We start from the raw sequence: 23,113 nt of genomic DNA, 5'->3' as shown, positions 1-23,113 counted from the left end.
ATAACACTACAATAATGGAACAGGTATTTTGGCCTACAATGCCAGTGCCATGTTGTCAAAGGCCATCTCTTGTCCCTCCATTCCCTGCATATCCATATGCCTTTCCTTAAGTCTCGTAAATGCCACTATCGAATCTGCCTCAATCACCACCCCTGGCAGCACATTCTGGGCACTAACCACCCTCTGTGTGTAAAGGCAAAGGTTCTGACTATCTACCCTATCTACGCCTCTCATAACTTTTATGCTTCAATCAGGTCTCCTTGCAACCTCCGACATTCCAGGGAAAACAACCCAAGTCTGTCCAACCTCTCCCTGTAGCTAATACCCCATAATCAAGGCATCATTCGGGTAAACCTTCTCTGCACCCTTTCCATAGACTCCGCATCCTGTACTCGGACCAGAACTGCACGCAATACTCCAAATGTGACCTAACCAAATTCATATAAAGCTGCATCACAACTCTTTATTCTTATCTTTAAATGACCTATGAAAGCAGGCATACCATATCCTTTCTTTACTTGTGTTTATACTTTCAGAGAGTTATGAATTTGTAAGATCAAGATCCCTCAGTACATTAATACTGTTACGGGTCATGCCATTAATGGTATTTTTTCCCTTGCATTTGACCTCCCAAAGTGTAGCAGCTCACACTTACTCGGATTAAACTCCATCTGCCATTTCTCTGCTCATTCCCATATCTGATCTATATAAAGTTATTCAGCGTGACTCTTTGCATATTTGTTGGCCCAACTTGACCCCGCCGATCAACATGCCCCATCTGCACTTGTCCCACATGCTAGCATTTGGCCCATACCCTTCTAAACCTATCCTATCCATGTACCCGGTTAAATGTTTCTTAAATGTTGTTAAATGTTTCTTAACCTGCATACTTTGACAGCCTTCCTAACAATCGGTGACACTGGCAATCTTGTTGTCATCTGCAAAACTCATAACTTAATCCATCGATGATGCCTTTACGTCTGTATCATCTACGTTTACATATATATATATATATGCGAGACTCCATTGGTCACTGACATCCAACCTGAATATTGTCCTTTCACCACAACCCTCCCAGCAATCTAGTTCCAAATCCATATGACCAAGTCACTGTTAATCCCCAACAACTCTCACCAACTTCTAAAATGCAGTTTATCAGGATGCGTCATGGTTTGGGAACAGCTCCCTCCTAGACCGCAAGCAATTGCAGAGAATTGTGGGCGCAGCCCAGACCATTACACAAATCAACATCCCTTCCATTGTCTCAATTTATACCTCATGCTGCTTTAGCAAGAACACCAGCATAATCAAGGATGGGTCGCACCCTGACCATTCCCTCTTCTCCCCTCTCCCATCTGTCAAAGGCATAGAAGTATGAAAACGCATACCTCCAGATTCAGGGACTGTTTCTTCACTGCTGTTATCAGGCAACTGAACCATCTTCCCACAACGAGAGAACAATCTTAAACTACCATCTACGTCATTGGTGACCCTCGGACTATCTTTGATCGAACTTTACTGGCTTTACGTTGCACTAAATGTTATCCCCTTATCATTTATCAATACACTGTAAATGTCTCGATTGTAATCATGTATTGTCTTTCTGCTGACTGGTTAGAACGTAACAAAAGCTTTTCTCTGTACCTCGGTGACAATAAACTCAACTCATTGTATACCCTTGGACTATCTTTAATCGGGTTTCACTGGCTTTATCTTGTTCTAAACGTTATTCACATTATTCCCTTTATCATGTATCAGTACACTGTGGATGGCTCGATTGTAATCATGCATTGTCTTTCTGCTGACTGGTTAGCACGCAACAAAAGCTTTTCACTGTACCTTGGTACACGTGACAATAAACTAAACTGAATTAAATTGCCTTGATATTCTAGTGAAGCGGCAGGAAAGCCCCAGTATTCAAGTTCTTAATGTTGCCTTTTTTGGTTTAATAGGGATATGCAGCAGAGCATGGCAAGAGAACCCAGTGCGCCTAACCTAGCAACACCCGCATACCAGACCGCAGTCTCTATCAATGAATCCACCTCTGGCCCAACACCTGCACCCAGAACTGTATTTGTAAGTACAAATCTTTCTGATCGCAATTATTTGACAGCAGCAGTGCATATAAAAAGAAACATCTGCAATAGGATTTCTGCAGTTACTTTTTTATGGAACAAGATGTTTATTATTTGTGCTGCATTCAAAGTTTTAAACACATTTTTAAAAAAATGGATAATTCCTGAGAACCATCCATGGTATGTGAAATCAAAGGGTTTGTGAAACGCAGCAAATTAGCACTGATGGCAAGTGTCCATAAGATTGAAAGTGTCCTTAGAGATGAATGTTTCTTTACTGTGTAACATTTTCTTCAGTCCCATTCAAAATGTTGTTTGTTTTCCAGCAACCCAAAACACAGACTCCCGAATGTTCTCCATCTTCATCCAGTGTTTGTGAAAATGTAGTTATTTTTAACTATTTTGTTCTGTAGGTTTGTTGTGTGTGTGGCAGGCAGTTTGAGAGATTGTACACAAAATAATCCACAGACTATACAATTGGACTTGACGGGAATTGAAATGTTTTAGATTCAACAACCTGTCAGGACTTATCTTGCACTTTGCATTCTCAATGATTTCACCTTGTCATTCAATTTCTTTTTTTTTACTTGTTTAGTTTAGAGATACAGAGTGGGCCCTTAGACCCACGGAGTCCGCGCCGACCAGCAATCGCCGCACACTAACACTACCCTACACACTCTAGGGATAATTTTACATTTATAACAAGCCAATTAACCTACAGACCTGTAAGTCTTGTGTACGGAGTCACAGAGAGAACGTACAAACTCTGTACAGACAGCACCCGCAATCAGGATCGAACCTGGGTCTCTGGCGCCGTAAGCGCTGCAAGGCAGCAACTCTACTGCTACGACACCATGCTGCCCTTGTGTTTCCATAAAATAACTTGGAACATTTTACAGTGCTAAAGACTCTATATAAGCACAAATCAGTGATTATTATTCACACTTTCATAATGAGAGTTTAAGCAAAGCAAGACTGGGAGACATCAAAATCTGTTGATGGAAGAGACTGGGGGGTGGGGGGTGACAGCAGTGGAAAAAGACGGAACTTTTTTTGCAGCATATGAATGGTTTTGGCACAAGAGGGTAGGGTCAAACTGTAGTAGTGAATTAGTAAAATAACTTTTAGTTTGTTACTTTTGAGGCTGCAATTGGCTAGTATTCAATTTGACCTCTTCCTGAGGCAAAGATGGTGTGGTTTTGTGGGTTTATTGACTTTCATAAATTGAACCTAGTGTCTGGTCGGCACGGACTCGGTGGGCTGAAGAGCCTGTTTCCACACTGTATCTCTTAACTAAGTCCATATTCTCCCAGATGACCCTGAGGTCATGCAGCTCCAGTTCCCTAATAGGCCCTGTGGGAAGCAGCACCCAGACACAATTCCCACAGGTGTAGTCATCAGGGACACCAGTAGGTTTCCTGAGTTCACACATCCTGCAGGAGGAACATTCTACCTGCCATCACTTCTGCACTAAACAAAGGAAGAAAAATCACGAGAATCTCACAGACAAGCAAACTGCCTTTTCCTTCTGTCCCGTTCTGCTCGGCCTCCTTGCCGCAGATTCCTCGTCGAAGACTCACACGCCCTCAACACAGCACTTAAAATTTTCGTGCCAAAGACTCGCACTTACCCGCAACACAGCACTGTACCTCAACGCAGGCCCTCTCCCAAAATGGCCGCTCCCAATAGGCCGTTGAGCTTGCCTTTTTATTAGTCAGAATTCAATTTTTCTATTCTTTCACCTGACCTTCATTCAAATTTTCTCCCCAGATTCTAAACGCTGACCTCCATTTAGTCTTCTTCCTGTCCAGCCTATGCTGTATTGTTGATTTCTCTTTCTGTGTGTCAACCTCCATTGGTGATTCTGGAGTCCAAAATGGCGGCTGCTTTTACAGAATTAATTTAAAGAACAAAATTCACTAGGATTGCTGGAAGAATTTGACACGAGATTCAGGTGCATTTTTTAAGCACATCAAACCTTGAGCCAAATAGGAGTATTTTCCAAGTTACATGTTTTCATTCTTGTTGTCCTCCACACATATAACAAATGTACTCAATAATTGCGGTTTAAAATAAGTAATTCTATTAGGCAATGGGGCAAACATGTTTCCTGTGTGCATGAAAGCTGGATTGGTTATGGAACGGGTATCTCACACAATGTGTAGCTCACACAGTTCACACGGGTAGCTCACACATTTGTTGTTTTACAATTGAAGGCATATTCATGTCCAACTTTGCTTCATGGTCGTCCTTGTTTATGTCCTATTCATTTCCATTAAGTTTGTTAAATTGCTTCTAAATTGAACTTTAATACATATTGGATGCAAACGGTTAATGAACTAAGCTAGCTTTCTCCCCAAACAACATTGGATACATGATTTAAAAATAAAATTCATGAATTGATATGTGGTAGCAAAGTTGGACCATTCTGCTTGAACAAGCTATCATATGGGTGGTGGTGCTAATAAGTCATCTTGGGTGGTGGATTAGCTGCTTTTGATAATATCGTCACTAACTGGATTTCCGGAGGTGCATGCTTTTGCAGTACTTTTTGCTTTGCAGGAAATACGTTCAGCACAAAGATTCACAAATTATAAAATGAAAGCAGATTTCAGTTTCATTCCAAGCGCTCTTTTTACAGCAACCCAAACCTCAGCCTCCTGCTCGCCCGCCTCCTCCATCTGTTGGATCCACTTACGCACCGACTTCGTATGGCACAGTTACAGGCACAAGTGCTCCAGCTTCAGCTCCGACTAGTGCTCCAGTTTCTGCTTCACCTGCTCTTATCGGAGGCACTGGTATGCCATCCCAGGCCCAGGGCCCACCATACCCATCATATCAAGGATATCCTGGGTAGGTCCTGTTAATATGGCTCAAAGTAAAATGCTGTAATTTTAAGTAATGGGGCAAACATGATTCCCTGCATGATGTAAGTTAGTTTGATTTCGGAACGGGTATCTTGCGTTGAAAAACTTCATCCATTGTTTTACAACTGTATTCACATTCAACTTTGTATCATGGAAGCTAAAACAATGTTTTTGATTTATTGTTCTTGTTTGGTATTTCGACAATTTTCAGCTCTCCTTCTATTCTGTTCCAAATCATTTGCTCATAAATGTACATTTTTAGTTGCAAACAAAGAAGATTCAGTTTAGTTTAGAGCTACAGCGCGGAAACAGGCCCTTCGGCCCACCGAGTCCGCAACGACCAGCTATCCCCACACATTAACACTATCGTACTAACAATAGGGACAATTTACAATTATACCAAGCCAATTAGCCTACAAACCTGTGCGTCTTTGGAGGGTGGGAGGAAACCGAAGATCTCGGAGAAAACCCACGCAAGTCACGGGGAGAACGTACCAACTCCATACAGATAAGCACCCGTAGTCAGGATCGAACCCGGGTCTCTGGCGCTGTAAGGTAGTAGCTCTACTGCTACGCCACCGTGAGCTCAAATTTACATATGATAGAGTTCCCTGATTGATTTGATTTTTATACAAACATATTTTCACAAATAACTTGAGTGGAGACAAGTTTTAATCCACAGCACTTTCCAGTGGATTGCTATTAATATTAATTATTGCCATGTAGCTAATTCAGTGGCGTATTGGTGAGAATTGCCCACTTGTTTATGTAGCTTTATGAAATCTATGTTCAGTCTTCCTTTTGATGGAAACCATTTGTTTGATTTGGACAAAGAAATGCAAAAAGTGTTGGCTTTGTGCAGATTCAGAACAGTGCATTTGAAGATGTACTTTGTATAGCTTCAGCAGTGATAGATTCAACAATTGCAACTTCAATTGGTATTGTTTGAGCATTCTCATTGAAGTCTTCAATTATCACTGCTATTATGTTTAATTATAAAAACAGAAAGTACTGGAAACACTCAGAAGTCCAGACAGCATCAAGAAGAGAGTAAAACAGAGTTAACATTTAGGTTGAAGAAACTTACTGAATGTTTCCAATGTTTTTCTGTTTTTATTTGAGATCAGCAAGCGGCCAATTCTCACCAACACTCCACTAAATTAGCTAGAAGGCCCATTGTCATGTCTTTCTTTGCCAGTCCTCTTCCCACACCACCCCTTCCCAAATCAAAATTACATTATCTTTGATGGATGTTTGGGAATATGGGATGGTTAAGGACTAATATAGTACAAGGACTAATATACAAAGTTTGTTATAACATTTTGTATACAGTTTTGGTCACCCCATTACAGGAAGTATATGCGGACTTTGGATAGGGCGCAGAGAGGGTTTACCAGAATGATGTCTGGATCAGTGGGTATTAGCTGCAGGGAGAGGTTGGACAGACTTGGGTTGATTTCTCTGGAATGCTGGAGATGGTGGGGAGACCTGATAGAAGTGTATAAAATTATGAGAGGCATAGATAGATAGAATCTTTTTTGCAGGATGGAAAATTCAAATGCTGTAGGACTAGCTTTAAGGTGAGATGGGTAAAGTTTAAAGGAGAGGTACTAGGCATATTTTTACACAGAGGGTGGTGCGTGCTTGGAATGCGGAGGTTGTAGTTGAAGCAGAATTATCAGTGGTATTTAAAATACTTTTGCACAGGACCATGCATGTGCAAGAATAGAGGGGTAAAGGTTATATGCAGCAATGGCCTTGGCTTTATGTTCAGCACAGGCCTTGTGGGTCAAAGAGCCTGTACTTGTACCGTACTGGTCTATGTTTTAAGAAGGCATGAAGTTTAAAATAGATACATAAAGGTATATTGCAACAAAAATCAGCAAAACAAAACGTAAATGAAGGAGACAAAAGCTTTTCATTGTACCTCGGTACACGTGATAATAAACTAAACTGAACTGAGACAGAGGAAGAGGGATTGCAAAAGCTGACCATTGACAATGTTTGCAGTCTAAATCTCACATCTCTAAGTCACTGCTTTCCGTTTTTGTAGGAGCATAAATGCTGAATAGGGTGTGATTTTTGAAGTATGATCCATTCTTTTTTTAACATTGCTTGCTTTATTTTTCAGGTATTACCAAATGCCCATGCCTATGGGATACGGCCAATTTGGTTATGGCCAATACAACATGCCGTATGTGTACCAGCCTCCTGGGCAGCCACCTTTCCAAAGTGCACAGCAGCCCCAACAGCCTGGATACCCCTACCCTCAGCAGCAATACTACCAGCAATAAGAAAAATTTTCTGTAAAAGATTCTTACTGTTAACTTTGAAATTACCTCAATTCTTAATCTACTGCATACTATTAAACATTAGTCTGAGATGATTGCTGATTAGGTGATACTGTTGAAATCTGATTGCACTAAATTTAACTTTTTTAGCAACAAACACTAGGAATTTAGCAAATCTAAAATGAGTTTTTCTTTCTCAAAGACATGGTAAAATTGCTTAATAGCAATCTTTTGTTGACTAGATTTTTTTCTAATTTGGAGAAATGGGTTTGAAATGCAGCATAAATATAAAACAGGTTGTGTATGCCTCTCTGCTTTTACATTTGCTTAGACTGTATCTGGTTTATGTTATATCCTACATCCTAATGTTTAAATTTGTCTAATCAGGGCCTTGTAAATCATATACATTAAAAATAATTATGACCAAAATGTGCTTTCCTTGCCATATGAGATGCTGACATAGCAAACTTGGTTTACACTACCTAGTTCTATAAGTCCTAACTTTTGCAGGTTAATGTTGCATGTTTCAGCAACCTTGCAGGCTTAAATGAGTGAACCCCTATCGACCAAAACCACCTTCCTAATTATGTTACATGATTGATTATTTAAATGGCTTCACTTCTGGAGAAAAGGAATAAGTGATGTTTTGGGTCAAGACCCGTCTTCAATCTGAAGGTCTCGACCCAAAACTTCACCTATTCCTTATCTCTTAATAGTGTTTTTTAACTGTGTATATATGGGGGGGGGGGGGGGCGGGGGGGGGGGGGGGGTGAGTGAGAGGGGAAACTTTAAAATCTCTTCCCTGCATGGGAGACCCGACCTTTTCCCTGTCGGGTCTCCGTTGTCATTGGGGCCTAGCACCATGGAGAGGCCTCCAGCTGGAACGACCTGGGGGCTCCAGTCCCGGAGCCTGCGGAGCTGCGGACTTACCATCGTGGGGCTGGCCGGCCTCGGAGCGTTGGGAGCGATGGTGGTTCGCTGCTGCGGCTCGACCCCGGTGTTCGGAAACCCCAGCTGCAGCCGTAGGTCCGGTGGACTGGGACATCGGGAATTCGCGGTCCAGAGTGAGAGATCGCTTTCCGGAGCTCCCGCAACGCGACTTCTCCAGCCCGTGTCGCGGTGTTGGAACGACCCGGAGCGGGGCCGTACATCGCCCGGCGTGGCTTCAATGGCCGCGGAACATTCCAGCGCCCGCCGGGGGCTCCAACTTGTGACTTCTGGGCCTGGAGCGGGGCCGTACATCGCCCGGCGCGGCCTTAAATGGCCGTGGAACTTATCATCGCCCGCCTGGGGCTTTAGCATCGGGAGGAAAATGGTGCAGGGGAGAGAAAGACTTTGCCTTCCATCACAGTGAGGAGGAGATTCACTGTGATGGATGTTTGTGTAACTTGAATTTTGTTGGTGTGTGTCTTGTAGGAATTGTCTCTGTTTGTGTGGCTGTGGAAACTAAGTTTTGTTTGAGCCTCACTGAGGTTCAAATGACATGTAATAAATATTAAATCTCCAGAGATGCTGTTTGACCTGCTGAGATAGACACAAAAAGTTGGTGTATCTTAAGCTTGAATTTATGTTACTTTCCACTAAAGGTGGGGAATCTGTGTGAGCAACCCCCAGTCAAAGATGCAGGGAGTGCTTTGCCATTGATTTTAATGCAGCAACGTGATTTAAGAGGAATGGATTTAATGTTAATATCAGATCGAAGCCTCAGGTCATGACCTGGTTTGTAAATGAACATCAAGAATCATTTATTTACTGGTAACTTGCTCATTAATAAACATCTCTAAGTTCATAAGTCATAGGAGCAGCATTAGGCCATTCAGAACATCAAATTCAATCATGGCAGATCTATCGTTCCCTTTCAACCCCATTATCCTGCCTCCTCCCCATAACCATTGACACCCTCACTAATCTAGAATCTGTCAATCTCTGCCTTAAAAATACCCAATGACTTGGACTCCACAGCCATCAGAAGCAATGAATTCCACAAATTCACCAACCTCTGACGAGAAATTCCTCCTCATCTCCTTTCTAAAGGTATGTCCTTTTAGTCTGAGACTGTGCCCTCTGGTCCCATACTCTCTTACTAATGGAAATATCCTCTCCACATCCACTCTATGCAGGCCTTTCACTATTTGGTAAGTTTCAATGAGATTCCCCCTCATTCTTCTAAACTCCAGCGAGTACAGGCCCAGTGCCGTCCAACATTCATCATACGTTAAACCCAATCATCCCTGGAATCATTCCCGTGAACCTCCTCTGGACCCTCTCCCATAACAGCATATCCTTCCTCAAGATATAGGACCCAAAACTGCTCTCAAAATTCAAAATGTGGTCTGACCAGTGCCTTATAAAGCCTCAGCATTACATCCCTGTTTTTATATTCTAGTCCTCTTGAAATAAATACATTTGTTATCCTTACTACCGATTCAACTTGAAAATTAACCTTTTGGGAATGTTGCAACAGCACTTCCAAGTCCCATTGCACCACCCCTAGTGGCTTAATTGATGATCTTCTTTCAAATTCTCAGCTGATGAGTTGTCTTTGCACCAGCTAAAGAGCATGTTCAACAGAACACTTAAACCACAGCATCAATATTCAATGACATTGCTGGCATTGATTCCCAGCTATCAGCATCTTGAAGGTTCTCTGTTGAACAGTAGACTAGACATGGATGTGTCTCCAAGAGGTCAGTGGTGGGATTTGCTGTGGCATGTGACCCGTGGATGTCCCGAATGTTTCCACCAGCTACAAAGTAATTTAGGAAGATAATGGAACACTGCACTGTGGCGCTGCTGGTAAGCTGCTGCCTCAGCGCCAGAGATTCAGGTTCAATTCTGACCTTGGGTGCTATCTGTGTGTGGTGCTTCAACGATCAACCTGTGACCATGTGTGCTCTGGTTTTCTACCACAACCCAAAGATGTACGGGTTACAATTGACATTGGTAGAATTGTCCCTAGTGTGTAGGAAGTGAATGCGAAAATGAGATAACATGAAACTACTGTTAAGGGGAGATCGATGGTTGGCATGGATTGAGTGGGTCGAAGGGCCTGTTTCCATGCTGTATCTTTCTATTCAAATCAACTTGCCTAGGCTATTGTAGTTCTACTAATGCTTGAAACTTGTAATCAAGAAGCCTAGTTGATTGGCACACCATTCTCAATGCTCACTCCCTCCAGTGACATCTCAAAATACATACATAAGAGAGTGAAGAAGGGTCTCGACCCAAAACGTCACCCATTCCTTCTCTCCAGAGATGCTTCCTGTCCCACCAGCATAAGAGACTGCAGATACTGAAATCTGGAGCAGAAACAAACAAAAGGCTGGAGAACGTAGCAGGTCAGACAGCATTCATGGCTTTCTGCGTTGTGACCCTTCAGATTAATGGTAACTGGTGGAAACGTTAGTGCCAGTGAGAGGTAAGTCACTTGCCACAGCAATCTTTTATAAACGATTTGGATAAGAATATATAAATGTATGAAAAAATATTATTAGTAACTTTGCAGAAGACACGAAAATAGGTGGTCGTACAGAGAGTGAAGTAAAACCCCCTTTTCACGGTGCGACTTGACGCAAGAGGTAACCAGAGTTTGACATCGTGGGAACCTCGTGCGGTAACAATACGGCATTCGTGGACCACCGTGGCGCTAACGGCAGCTAATCGTGTACCTTGGGTACTCGGGAGAAAATTCAAACATGTTTGAATTTGTCCAAGAGTGACTTGTACACTTGTGGTTGAGCATTGCAACATTTTATGAACGAAGTGTCCCGTGCGATATCCGTAGTAACTCTTGCGGTCACCGTGGGAACTCCTGCCAACGGTGAACCCGGAGGTTGGATAGAGTGAATCCAGCCAGTTTGCTATTTACATACAAATCTAATAAAACTAGCTAAGCATTTCATTAATGTCAGTGTGTCTCTTTTTGTCTGAAAGCAGTTTCTAACTGGAGAAACTCCGCGGGCCAGGCATCTATGGAACGAAGGAAATAGACAACGTTTCGGCCCCGCTGCAATTTTCCAGCATTCGTGTGTGTAGGTGGAGTTGGAGAGGACATAAGGCAGCCTTGGGTCGCTGTCCATTTCTCTCCGTAGATGCTGTCTGGCCCGCGGAGTTCATCCATTCATGCCTGTGTGAGAGAGAGAGGGAGGGAGAGAGAGAGAGAGAGAGAGAGAGAGAGAGAGAGGCAGTCCTGGTCAGTCCTTTGAAGATAGACACCAGTTGCTTGGAGCAACTCAGCGGGACAGGCAGCATCTCTGGAGAGAAGGAACGTAAATGCTGCCTGGCCCGCGGAGTTCCTCCATTCATGCCTGTGTGAGAGTGAGGGAGGGAGAGTGTGAGAAGGCTCTCGACCCGAAACGCCACCCGTTCCTTCTCTCCAGAGATGCTGCCTGTCCCGCTGAGTTGCTCCAAGCAACTGGTGTCTATCTTCAAAGGACTGACCAGGACTGCCTCTCTCTATCTCTCTCTCTCCCTCCTCCCTCTCACACAGGCATGAATGGAGGAACTCCGCGGGCCAGACAGCATCTACGGAGAGAAATGGACAGCGACCCATTCTTCAGGCTGCCTTATGTCTCCCCCCCCCCCCCAACTCCCACGCGAATGCTGGAGAAACTCAGCGGGTGCAGCAGCATCTATGGAACGAAGGAAATAGACAACGTTTCGGCCCCGCTGCACCCGCTGAGTTTCTCCAGCATTCGCGTGTGTGGGTGGGAGTTGGGGTGAGGGGGGGTGGAAGAGACATAAGGCAGCCTGAAGAATGGGTCGCTGTCCATTTATCTCCGTAGATGCTGCCTGGCCCGCGGAGTTCATCCATTCATGCCTGTGTGAGAGAGGGAGAGGGAGAGAGAGAGAGAGGGAGAGGGAGAGGGAGAGGGAGTGTGTGTGTGTGTGCTGGTCAGTCCTTTGAAGATAGACACCAGTTGCTTGGAGCAACTCAGCAGGACAGGCAGCATCTCTGGATAGAAGGAACGGGTGGCGTTTCGGGTCGAGAGCCTTCTTCAGACTGAAAGTTTCACCTCTCAGTAGATCATAAAATAACACAATCATCACGGTCAATGTGAGACACAGTCTTTATTCATATTTGACAAAATAAAAAGACGACTTCTTGCACATATTGAGAGAAGGTGCATCACACCAAACTACATTTGTCTAAAAAAACACAGATTATTCTTCAGCTCATTAAAGAGCTCGGGTGAAAAAAACGAATAGAGTGTGTGACAACAAAGTAACATCATTTGTGCCACGTGATTAACTACACTACAGTCCACGATGTTCATTCGGGAAAGATCGGGAGACGGACAAGTCACTCGCACAAATGACAGAATTGCCGAGTACCGTGGGAACTCTTTACTCTACCCCCGTTATATCGTGTGATATCGTGCTAGACCACGACCACTCCACTCTGGCTACATCTTGCGTCAAGTCGCCCCGTGAAAACTAGCCATTAGTATTCACCAAGAATAATGGCGATGGAGTTTAATTCAGATAAGTGTGAAGTGGTGTATTTTGGGAAGTCAGACCAGGGTAGGACCATCACAATGAATGATAGGATCGTAGGAGTGTTTTGGAATAGAAGGATATAGGAGTATAAATGCATAGATCCCTGAAAATGAAATTGCAGGTAGACAGGGTAGTGAAGAAGGTTTTTTGGCAGGAAGGCATAAAGTAGTTGAGGCATAATGTTACGGTTGTACAAGCTGGAGAGGATGCACCTTTTTTTTAACGTTTATTGTCAAATGTACCGAGATGTACAGTGAAAAGCTGTTGTGTGGTACTTGTATAGGAAAGGTTTAGTGGAATATGGGCCAAACACAGTCACGTGGGACTAGTGTAAATGAAGCATCTTGGTCAGCATGGGCAAGTTGGGCAGAAGGACCTGTTTCCATGCTCTATGACTCTGAGTGGCCGTGTTGGGGGTAAATGCAGAGACTTTGACTCATGAAGCTAAGTGCTGTGTTTCAAGGTAAGCGTGGAGCCTTTGGTGAGGAGGCTGAGTGGAAGGTGAGGGCAGGATAAGGTCGGGATTATTTTTCTTCTTGCAGTTCTTAGTCTGGCAGCAATGCAGGGTTCAGACACTGGTATGCTCCTTCTACAGTATGTGGGAAGTCAGGGAAATTTCCTGAGAATTAAACCTGTGGGAAGTGCTTTCAGTTGCAGCTTCTGTAGCGAAGTCACAAAACCTACCTTCAGCGGCGCTGCAGATCTGCCACAGGCTGTGTGTGCGACTCTGGCGCCTATGGGGGGGGGGAGATTAAAATGCAGGTTTGTATCGCTTGTCGGAGAGGGATTTCCTCGGGCTGCTAGTCGATGAAGAAAAATCGATCGGACTTCCGTTCTCGGTTTAAAAAAAAAAAATAATTCGCTGGACGATTTAATAATTGAATTAAAATAAAAGGCGACTTCGAACGCCTTCAATGTGACGGATCGCAATATCAGGACAAAACAAAGGTTAAGTTGTCTATTTCACATATAATCTTGCTTTTCAAGGTGGCTTTAGTCTAATTTTACTTTTCAAAAATGTTATTTAGTCCCAAAACATTTTGGCCATGTCTTGCCTGCCGGTATAGGGTTAAAATTCACGGCAACGTTCCAATCCATTGCATTCCAGAAACACCCACTCGCAAGATGATTAAAATTCTCTTTTTTTTGGACAATCATGTCATAAGAGCATCTAAGTCGTCTATATTTTGTGTAATTATCCATAATCAATATTTTTATACTAAATATCCACAACAGTTTTAGTCACATGTATTGTGCAAAAAATAATGATTTTGATTATATTGAGAGTGGATGTTTCTAGATTAATTTTTGGGAATTAAACATTAATTCCTTCCATTTGGCGTATAAGTTCATGACAGTGAGATTTAAAAATCATGTTATAATGTGAATTCTTGTGTGAATGGTATTAGTTTGTTATTTGGATACTTAGGCTATTTAAAAAAATTAGCCTTTTCTCAGGGCCGGATTTAGATGAAGAGAGGCCCTAAGCTATTTCACTTGTGAGGCCCCCCCCCTCCCAATCCCCCACCCCCATGACTAGAGGACCATGACTACCCGACAGTGACAGTGTGACACTTTTAGATCCTACTGTATGCTGTCATTAAACAGTTGGTTTTAAAATACATATTGGATTCATCGCGGAGCGGGCGATGCCTTACCTGGATCGCCGTTTGAAGCTCTGGAGTGTTGGGCCTTCTGCTTCAACATCACGGAGCTGTGGTTTGCGGAGCTCCCAGCCTCAGGCCGCCCTGATTTCAATATCGCGGAGCCCTGGGATCCCTTTGCCGAGGGCCACCAGCGTGAATCTCCGCCCAGCTCAGCCTGTGGACTTCGGGAGCCGCGGACTCCGGTAGGAAGTGGCCGATTCGGAAGTCCAAGCTGCTGAGAATGTTCTCTCGTTCCGTGGCTTGATAAACAGTGAAGAGCTTATCAAGCCATGCCCTCGAGGCAGCAAAGTTGGTACTGGGGGAACAGCAGTTAAACAAGTTAAGGCAAATTTCCCTTTCGAATGACACAGTCAAAGGTCCAATCTCGGATATGCGTAATGATATTCTGCTGCAAGTAGTGAGCGCTGTGAAGAGCAGTCCAGTGTATTCACTGCAACTGGATGAGTCAACAGATGTTGCTTCATGTTCCCAACTGCTAGTCCACGTTCATTACCTCGATGGAGAAGCCATGAAGGAGGAGTACCTGTTCTCTGAGCCATTTGCTCCTACCACTCGGAGAAGATGTGTTCAGAATGCTGGAAGCCTTCCTCATCAAACATGAGCTTGGCTGGGAATGACTTGTCAGCATGTGTACAGATGGGGCACCTTCCATGGTTAGTTGCAGATCCGGCTTCAAAGCCTTCATGAAGGATGTCGCTCCCCATGTCTCCTTCACCCACTGCATGATACATCGCCATGCTTTAGCGATGAAGACTCTCCCTCCTGGTCTTCAAGAAGTGCTTTCAGATGTGAAGATTGTGAACCACATCCGAGGGAGTGCAACAAACTCAAGAATCTTCAAAGATGTGTGAAGAAATGGGCGCCGATTTCACTGTTCTGATATTCCATACAGAGGTGCGCTGGCTTTCGTGTGGTAAAGTACTCGATCGTGTGATTCAACTTCAAGATAAATAGCGCTGTTCTTGGAGAGAGGATGTCCTGGGAAGGAGAATATATATGCCATTTATTGTCACTATACATGTACAGTGAAACTGAAAGCTGCTCGTACTCAGTGCATACATACAATTTAGCACAAAAAACAAGAAACAGAAAAAACAAAAAACAGAAGGGAGATGGGGGGGGGGGAATAGGTGCACAAATTCTGCGGCGCTATATACATATATACAGATGGAAGTCCGTGTTGGGCGGTGTAGTCAGTGCATGTGTGAATTTGAATTTATAGTAGTTATAATTCTCGGAAAGCAACTATTCCTGAGTCTGTTTGTCCTGGATTTGATGCACCTATAGCGCCTTCCAGAGGGCAGCAGGTCGAACAGTCCAAACGCAGGATGGGAGCTGTCTTTGATGATCTTCTTTGCCCTGCTAAGGCAGCGGGAGGTGTAGATGTCCATCAGGGAGGGGAGAGGGCAGCCAATGATCCTCTGCGCTGTCCTGGTTACCCTCTGAAGCCTCTCCCTGTCTGCCATGGTGCAGCTGCCATACCATGCTGTAATGCAGTATGTCAGCAGGCTCTCGATGGACGAGCGGTAGAAGGTCAGCAGCAGGTTAGAGTCCAGGTTGTGCTTCCTGAGGACCCTCAGGAAGTGCAGCCGCTGCTGAGCCTTCTTGATGACCGCTGTCGTGTTGTCCGTCCAGGAGATGTCAGCAGCGATATGGACGTCAAGAAACCGGAAGGTGTTGACCCTCTCCACACACTCGCCGTTGATGTGTAGGGGGGCTAAGTCGGTGCTGTGCCTCCTGAAGTCGACAATGAGCTCTTTTGTTTTCCTGGTGTTCAGAGCCAGATTGTTTTCTGAGCACCAGGTTGTCAACTTCAGGACTTCCTCTCTGTAGGCTGCCTCGTCTCCCTTTGAAATAAGTCCGACCACAGTAATGTCGTCAGCAAATTTGACGATGCGGTTGTTGTTGTGGGCCGGACTACAGTCGTAGGTGTAGAGACAGTATAAGAGGGGGCTTAGCACACAGCCCTGTGGGGAACCGGTACTCAACCTGCGAGTGGAGGAGAGGTGGGGGCCGAGTCTCACAGTCTGGGGCCGGTTAGTGAGGAAATCCTTTATCCAGGCACATGTGACAGTGGGGAGGCCGAGAGTGACCAGTTTACCAATGAGAATGTCCGGAACGATTGTAGTAAAGGCTGAACTAAAATCCACAAAGAGCATCCGGACATAGCTCTGCCCCTGCTCCAGATGGCTCAGCACAGAGTGGAGAGCTACGGTAATGGCGTCTTCTGTGGATCTGTTTTGGCGATAAGCGAATTGGTGGGGGTCGAAGTCTGGTGGTAGAATCAGCTTCATGAAAAGATGCAGGATGAACTGTCCGCGATGAAGGTTGCTTATTTGGCTGACTTCTTCGCCGAGGTGAATTCCTTGAACCTGTCACTTCAAGGAAACCTCCCAATGCTACACACACCTCGTGACAAAGATTCACCTTTACCAGAGAAGAGTCCAGGACGGTGACACGACTATTTTCCCTGAGATGACGACTCTCCTGGATGCTACGCCAGATGCTGAATGCCACTTCCACGAGGAGATCTCAACCCACCTTCTGGCAACTAGTGAACCCATCGATCGTTAATTCCCCGGACTGGACGACTGTTCTCGTGATGAGTGGATCATCCGACTCTTTTCACTGCGAAGGTTGAATTTTATCTGTGAAGTTGCGCAGCTCAAGAGTGACTTAATGGAATAAGAGCGCACCACGTTTTGGCTGAAACTGAAGGACTGTCCTGTTCTTTTGAAGAGGGCCCTGACCCTATTGGTCCAGTCCCCCTCAACCTATCGCTGTGAGACTGGATTCTCAACCATGGTAACTGAAAACGAAGGTAGGCAATAAGCTTGTGATCAATGCTTACATGAGTATTCATCCTCGTTTTGATCGCCTGATGGCTGTCAAGCAATTTCAGCCATCCCATTGACTGAGCATTGGCAGACATATATTTTAATAAATTGGGCTGTTTTTTTTTTCAATTTTGTTTTGGGGGTCACGGTACTGACCAAGAATGTCTGATGGGGTCGTGGGGCCATAAAGGTTAAGAACCACTGGTTTAGAGGAATATGGGCCAAACGAAGGCCTGGGGGATTGTTATAGATGGGGCATCTTGGTTGTCGTGGATGTTATTACCAAAGAGCATATTTCCGTTCTGTGTGGCTCTGTTAATAATAATTTAATTTGAACATAATGCAAATTTATAAATGTCTTTATTCTCCTGAATTTTGTTAGATTAATGAAGTCGATTAAGTTTAATAGATGTACACAACAGTGTACCATTTTTTTATTTATTTGTGTATCAACAGAAGGAGCAAATTCATGCTGTTCCAAGTTGTAAGATCTCGAGAGAACCCCAATCCACAAGTTCATACGTGATAGGAGCACCATTAGGCCATTCAATCTTGGCTGATCTATCTTCCCCACTCAACACCATCGTCCTTCCTTCTCCCCAAAACCTTTGACACCCTTACTAATCAAGAACCTATCAATCTCCACTTTAAAAATACCCAAGACCTGGCCTGATCAGTGCCCTATAAAGCCTCAGCATTATATCCCTGCTTTTATATTCTATTTATCTCAAAATAAATGCAAACATTGCACAAGCCTGCTTCAGCTTCAGCTTCCAAATTAACCTTTTGGGAATCCTGCACCAGCACTTTCAAGTCCACTTGCACCTCCGATTTCGGAATCTTCTCCCCTTTTAGAAAATATTTCTGCTTTTATTCCCACTACCGTAGTGCATGACCACATACTTTGCCACGTTGTATGCCATCTGTATTTCTTTGTCCACTCTCCCAACATGTCCAAGTCCTTATGCAGTTGTACAGAGCCCTATTGGAGTATTTTGTGCAGTTTTGGTCCCCTAATTTGAGGAAGAACATTCTTGCTATTGAGGGAGTGCAGCGTAGGTTTACATGGTTAATTCCCGGGATGGCGGGACTGTCATATGCTGAGAGAATGGAGCAGCTGGGCTTGTACACTCTGAAGTTTAGAAGGATGAGAGCGTGTCTCATTGAAATATATAAGATTGTTAAGGGCTTTGACACGCTAGAGGCAGGAAACATGTTCCCGATGTTGGGGGAGTCCAGAACCAGGGGCCACAGTTTAAGAATAAGAAGTAAACCATTTAGAAGGGCCAAATGGCCACCTCCTGCATCTATTGTCTATTGACTTCCTGTGTCCTCAATACCTGCTTCTCCACCTATATTTGTTTCAGCCGCATATCTGGCCACAAAGCCATCAATTCCATCATCCAAATCATTAATATACATCGCCAACCCCTGCGGAACTCCGCTAGTCACTGGCAGCCAACCAGAAAAAAATCCTGTTATTCCCACTCTCTGCCGTCTGCCATTCAGCCAATCTTCTATCCATGCTAGTATCTTCCCTTTGATACCAATGGCTCTCATCAAGTTTAGCCGCTTCACGTGCGGCACTTTATCAAAGTCCTTCTGAAAATCCAGGTAAACAACATAAATTGTCCATCCTGCTATTTACTTCCTCAAGGAATTCCAACAGGTTTGCCAGGTAAGATCAAAACTGCTGACTTTGGCCTATTTTATCATGTTTTTTTAAGTACTCAGAAACCTCATCCTTAATAATGGACTCTAACACCAACCACTGAAGTCAGGCTAACCAGCCTTTAGTTTCCCCTCTTGCCTCATCCAATCTTCTGGGACCACCTCTGTCTTTTGTGATTCATTCTTCTGAAAGATCACCACGAATGCCCCACAATCTCTAAAGCCACCTCTTTCAGAGCGCGGGGGTGCAGTCCATCTGATCCCGGCGACTTATCCACTTCAGACCTTTCAGTTTCCCAAACACCACCTCCTTAGTAATAGCAACTCCACTAACTTCTGCGCCCTGACTCTCCTGAATTTCTGGCATGTTGCTGGTGCCTTGCTGGTGAAGACCGCTGCGAAAAACTCAGATTAGCTGCTCGCAACACTGAATATCGAAGAATTATTGAAATTAGCACGTTTTGTACCAAGACACAGTTCTTTAAGTAGCCTCAAGTAATTTCAGGCAAGCTTCTGAGCAATGTATAATCACATTTTACTGAGAGGTGGCAGTGTTGCACCACATGTACATCATACTACATTTCAGCAGGAATGTTGGTGGCTCCATCCCATGTAATATTATCACAGCTCAGTGTGCCCAAAGAGCCTTACCGTGCATCTAACTTGGTCACTGTAATACCATAAGAAACAATGTATTATAAGTTTCGTTCAGAGATACAGCGCGGAAACAGGCCCTTCGGCCCACCGAGTCCACATCAACCAGCGATCCCCACACGCTTACACTATTCTATACACACACACACACTTGGAACAATTTTACATTTATACCAAGCTAATTAACCTACAAACTTGTACGTCTTTGGCGTGTGGAAGGAAACCGAAGATCGCGGAGAAAACTCACGCAGGTCATGGGGAGAACGGACAAACTCCATACAGACAACACCCGTGGTCAGGATCGAACCGGGGTCTCTGGCACTGTAAGCGCTGTAAGGCAGCAACTCTACCGCTGCGCCACCGTGCAAGTGCACTTCGCAACCACTTCCTTTTATTTATTTCTTATCAGTTGTATTATTCCAGTCTCTTACAGTATCACTTCCGTGGCATTCATTCATTATGGACAGTTTTTAAATTCCCATTCCCCCTACCACGATCCATGATAAAATGTAGGCAATTATTTACCTAATATCTTCTCCTACATCAGCCCTACAAAAACATTTTTTTCGGAAGTCTGATCAAGGGTCCCAACCCAAAGCATCACCTATCCATGTACTCCAGAGATGCTGCCTGACCCTCTGAGTTACTCCAGCACTTCGTCTTTTTTTGTAAAGTAAAACCTGCAGTTTTCTGTTTCTATTCTCTCTTTCTTTCTTGTTAGTTCCTACATTAGACACCTATCTTTATTGTATCAAATCCAATGACATAATGCATGATTTGTTTCAAAATATGTCACCAGAAATTCCAGGACTTCCGTCCAAACCAACCATTCAGAATCAGTAAAGATGACTTTTCTTCCCCAAAACAATTTAATTAAACTGCTTTTGTTTTCCTTCTTTGATTTGAAATTAGATAATAAATATGAAGACCGCACGGATGTCTTTCTCACTGGTCCTTTGATTATCTGATAGATATCTATGGATCTAGAGTTTAAGGGCAACCTCTCTTCCATCCCCTTGCCCAATTCACAACCCTATTCTCACCTTCAGCGTGAATATTTCCCCATTTTATCTTCGATCCCTCTCTGAACTCTCTGTTCTCGGGCTAATCATGACAGCTCCATCTATGCTTTCACCCATAAGCTGATAAAGAAATTCACTTCTGTAGGAAGGAGCTGCAGATGCTGGTTTAAACTGAAGACGTACATAAAAAGCTGGAGTAATTCAGCGGGTCAGACAGCATCTCTGGAGAATAGGTATAGGTGATGTTTCAGGTCGAGATCCTTCTTCAGACTGAGAGCCAGGGGAAATGGAAAGGAGAGATATAGACGGTGATATAGAGAGAGAGATATAGAATAAATGAATGAAAGATATGCAAAAAAGTAATGATAAATAAACAGGCCATTGTTAGCTGTGTGCTAGGTGAAAACGAGTTACTGACAACGAGACTCAACAAGATGACTGAAGCTGGTACAACGACTTGGGTGAGGGAGGAACAGAGAGAGAGAGGGGATGCAAGGGTTAATTGAAGTTAGAGAAATGGATATTCATACCGCTGGGTGATGTTGCCCATGCGAAATACGAGGTGCTGTTCCTACAATTCACTTGTTTCCTTGGTCACGGACTTAAGTAATTGGTTTTTCTCATAAACCAATTCTCACTTTCAAAACCACATTCATCCTCTTCCCAAAACCTACATGCAAATTACACAAACTCAAAGCAAATTGCTGTACCAACTCAGTTAAAACTCAGTCAGTTTAGTTTATTGTCATGTGTACCGAGGTACGGTGAAAAACTTTTGTTGCATGCTAACCAGTCAGCAAAAAGACAATCGACCATTTACAGTGTATAGATACATGATTTGGGAATAACGTTTAGTGCAAGGTAAGTCCAGCTCACCAATGAGGTTGATAGTAGTTCAGGACTGTTCTCTGGTTGTGGTAGGATGATTCAGTTGCCTGGTAACAGCTGGGAAGAAACTGTCCCTGAATCTGGAGGTGTGCGTTTTCACACTTCTATATCTTTTGCCTGATGGGAGAGGGGAGAAGAGGAAGTGGCCAGGGTGCGATTTGTCCTTGATTATGCTGCTGGCCTTGCTGAGGCAGCATGAGTGTAAATGGTATCAATAGAAGGGAGGTCGGTATGTGTGATAGCCTGGGCTGCGTCCACAATTCACTGCAGAACTCCAATTTATCCTTAAATAAGTGTCAGTTCTCCAGCAGTACCATTTTCCTATCACATTAAGCAAGTTTCTAACCATGGCCTAGCACCATATCAGACCCACTGCTAGATCTAAAAGTTAAAAACATCTCTTCTTTCTCTTCCAGCACGATTTCTTTATTGTCCATCTTACTGTGTTAATCTTTTCTATGTTTGATTTTTAACTTTCCATTGGCCAGAGTTAGAGGCAACATCGAATAGAACAGTACAGCACAGGATTCGGCTTTGGGCTTACAATGTTTGTGTTGAACTTGACGCCAAGTTCTCCTTTGCCTGCATAGGATCCATATCTTCCATTCCCTGCATATCCAGGTGCCTATCTATATCCAGGAGCCTGTTAAATGCTGCTGTCATGCCCGCGTCTTAGATGGCTGGAGGGTGGCTAGAGTCGTGCCGTTATTTAAGTTCGGGAGCAAGGACGAGCCAGGGAACTATGGGCCAGTGAACCAGATGTCAGCGGTGGGAAGGTTATGGGAGGGGATTCTGAGGGCACAGCCAGAGGACATCAGCTTAAGGTGAGAGAGGATAGATGTGAGAGGGATGCCAAGGACACCATTTTCATTCAGAGGGTAGTCCATATCTGGGATGAGCTGGCAGAGGAAGCTCTGGGTGCAGGAAGGGCATATTTTCATGCTGTGTTGTGTGACATAAATGAAAGACATATCTCTTTTGCTACTTTTCCACTCCGCTGCATCCATTTTCCCCTCCAATCCCGTCCAATGCCTTGGAAAGTCATCCATAAATTGCAGCATCACACAGCACAGAAACAAGCCATTTGGCTCACCACATTCAAGCCATCAACAAGCACACATCTTACTAATCCCACCTCTGTGGCTCCAGCGATGATTGCCTCTAAGTTTCCTAAAAAGGCCCAGTTCTTTCTTGCCCTTAATACAAGTAGAACATTCTTTGGGATTTTCTTACTTTTGTTTGCGAGGGATATTTCATGACCCCTCATTACCCTCCTCACTTGTTTCAGTAACGGGACAGACGCCATATCTGGATAGAAGGAATGGGTGATGCTTCGGGTCGAGACCTTTCTTCAGACTCGACCCAAAACGTCACCCATTCTATCTAGAGTTGCTGCCTGTCCCACTGAGTTACTCCAGCATTTTGTGTCTATCTTTGGTGTAAACCAGAATCTGCAGTTCCTTCCCACACTTTTTTAAAGTATTCCCCCTAAAGTTTATTTGCCCCACTGTTGGGCCTCCCTGATTTTAGTTTCCCATCTAGCGCAACAACGGGTCTGCACCGACCAGCGATCCTCGCACATTAACACTATCCTACACCCACTAGGGCCAATTTTTTTGTTGTTTTTACATTAACCAAGCCA

At 44.1% G+C, this 23,113-nt stretch overlaps 1 protein-coding gene across 4 annotated transcripts in view; it reads left to right on the top strand.

Annotated features, from left to right (window-relative positions):
- pdcd6ip (programmed cell death 6 interacting protein) overlaps positions 1–7,662 on the top strand; it is a 61,813-nt gene extending 54,151 nt beyond the window's left edge. For 2 of the 4 annotated variants that reach the window (XM_055633763.1, XM_055633762.1), the window contains exons 16-19: positions 1,953–2,076; positions 2,402–2,458; positions 4,717–4,928; positions 7,074–7,662. In XM_055633763.1, the coding sequence (XP_055489738.1) occupies positions 1,953–2,076; positions 2,402–2,458; positions 4,717–4,928; positions 7,074–7,236 (556 nt within the window). In that variant the 3' untranslated portion in view covers positions 7,237–7,662. The remainder of the gene's footprint in view (positions 1–1,952; positions 2,077–2,401; positions 2,459–4,716; positions 4,929–7,073) is intronic. The other 2 variants (XM_055633764.1, XM_055633765.1) reach the window with 1 other exon arrangement.
- Positions 7,663–23,113: the final 15,451 nt, after the last annotated feature.

This window comes from Leucoraja erinacea, chromosome 4, assembly GCF_028641065.1.
Source record: "Leucoraja erinacea ecotype New England chromosome 4, Leri_hhj_1, whole genome shotgun sequence".
NCBI classification, from domain to species: Eukaryota; Metazoa; Chordata; class Chondrichthyes; order Rajiformes; family Rajidae; genus Leucoraja; species Leucoraja erinaceus.
Note: the sequence above shows the minus strand (reverse complement) of the source record. Positions and strands in the feature narration are given on the sequence as shown.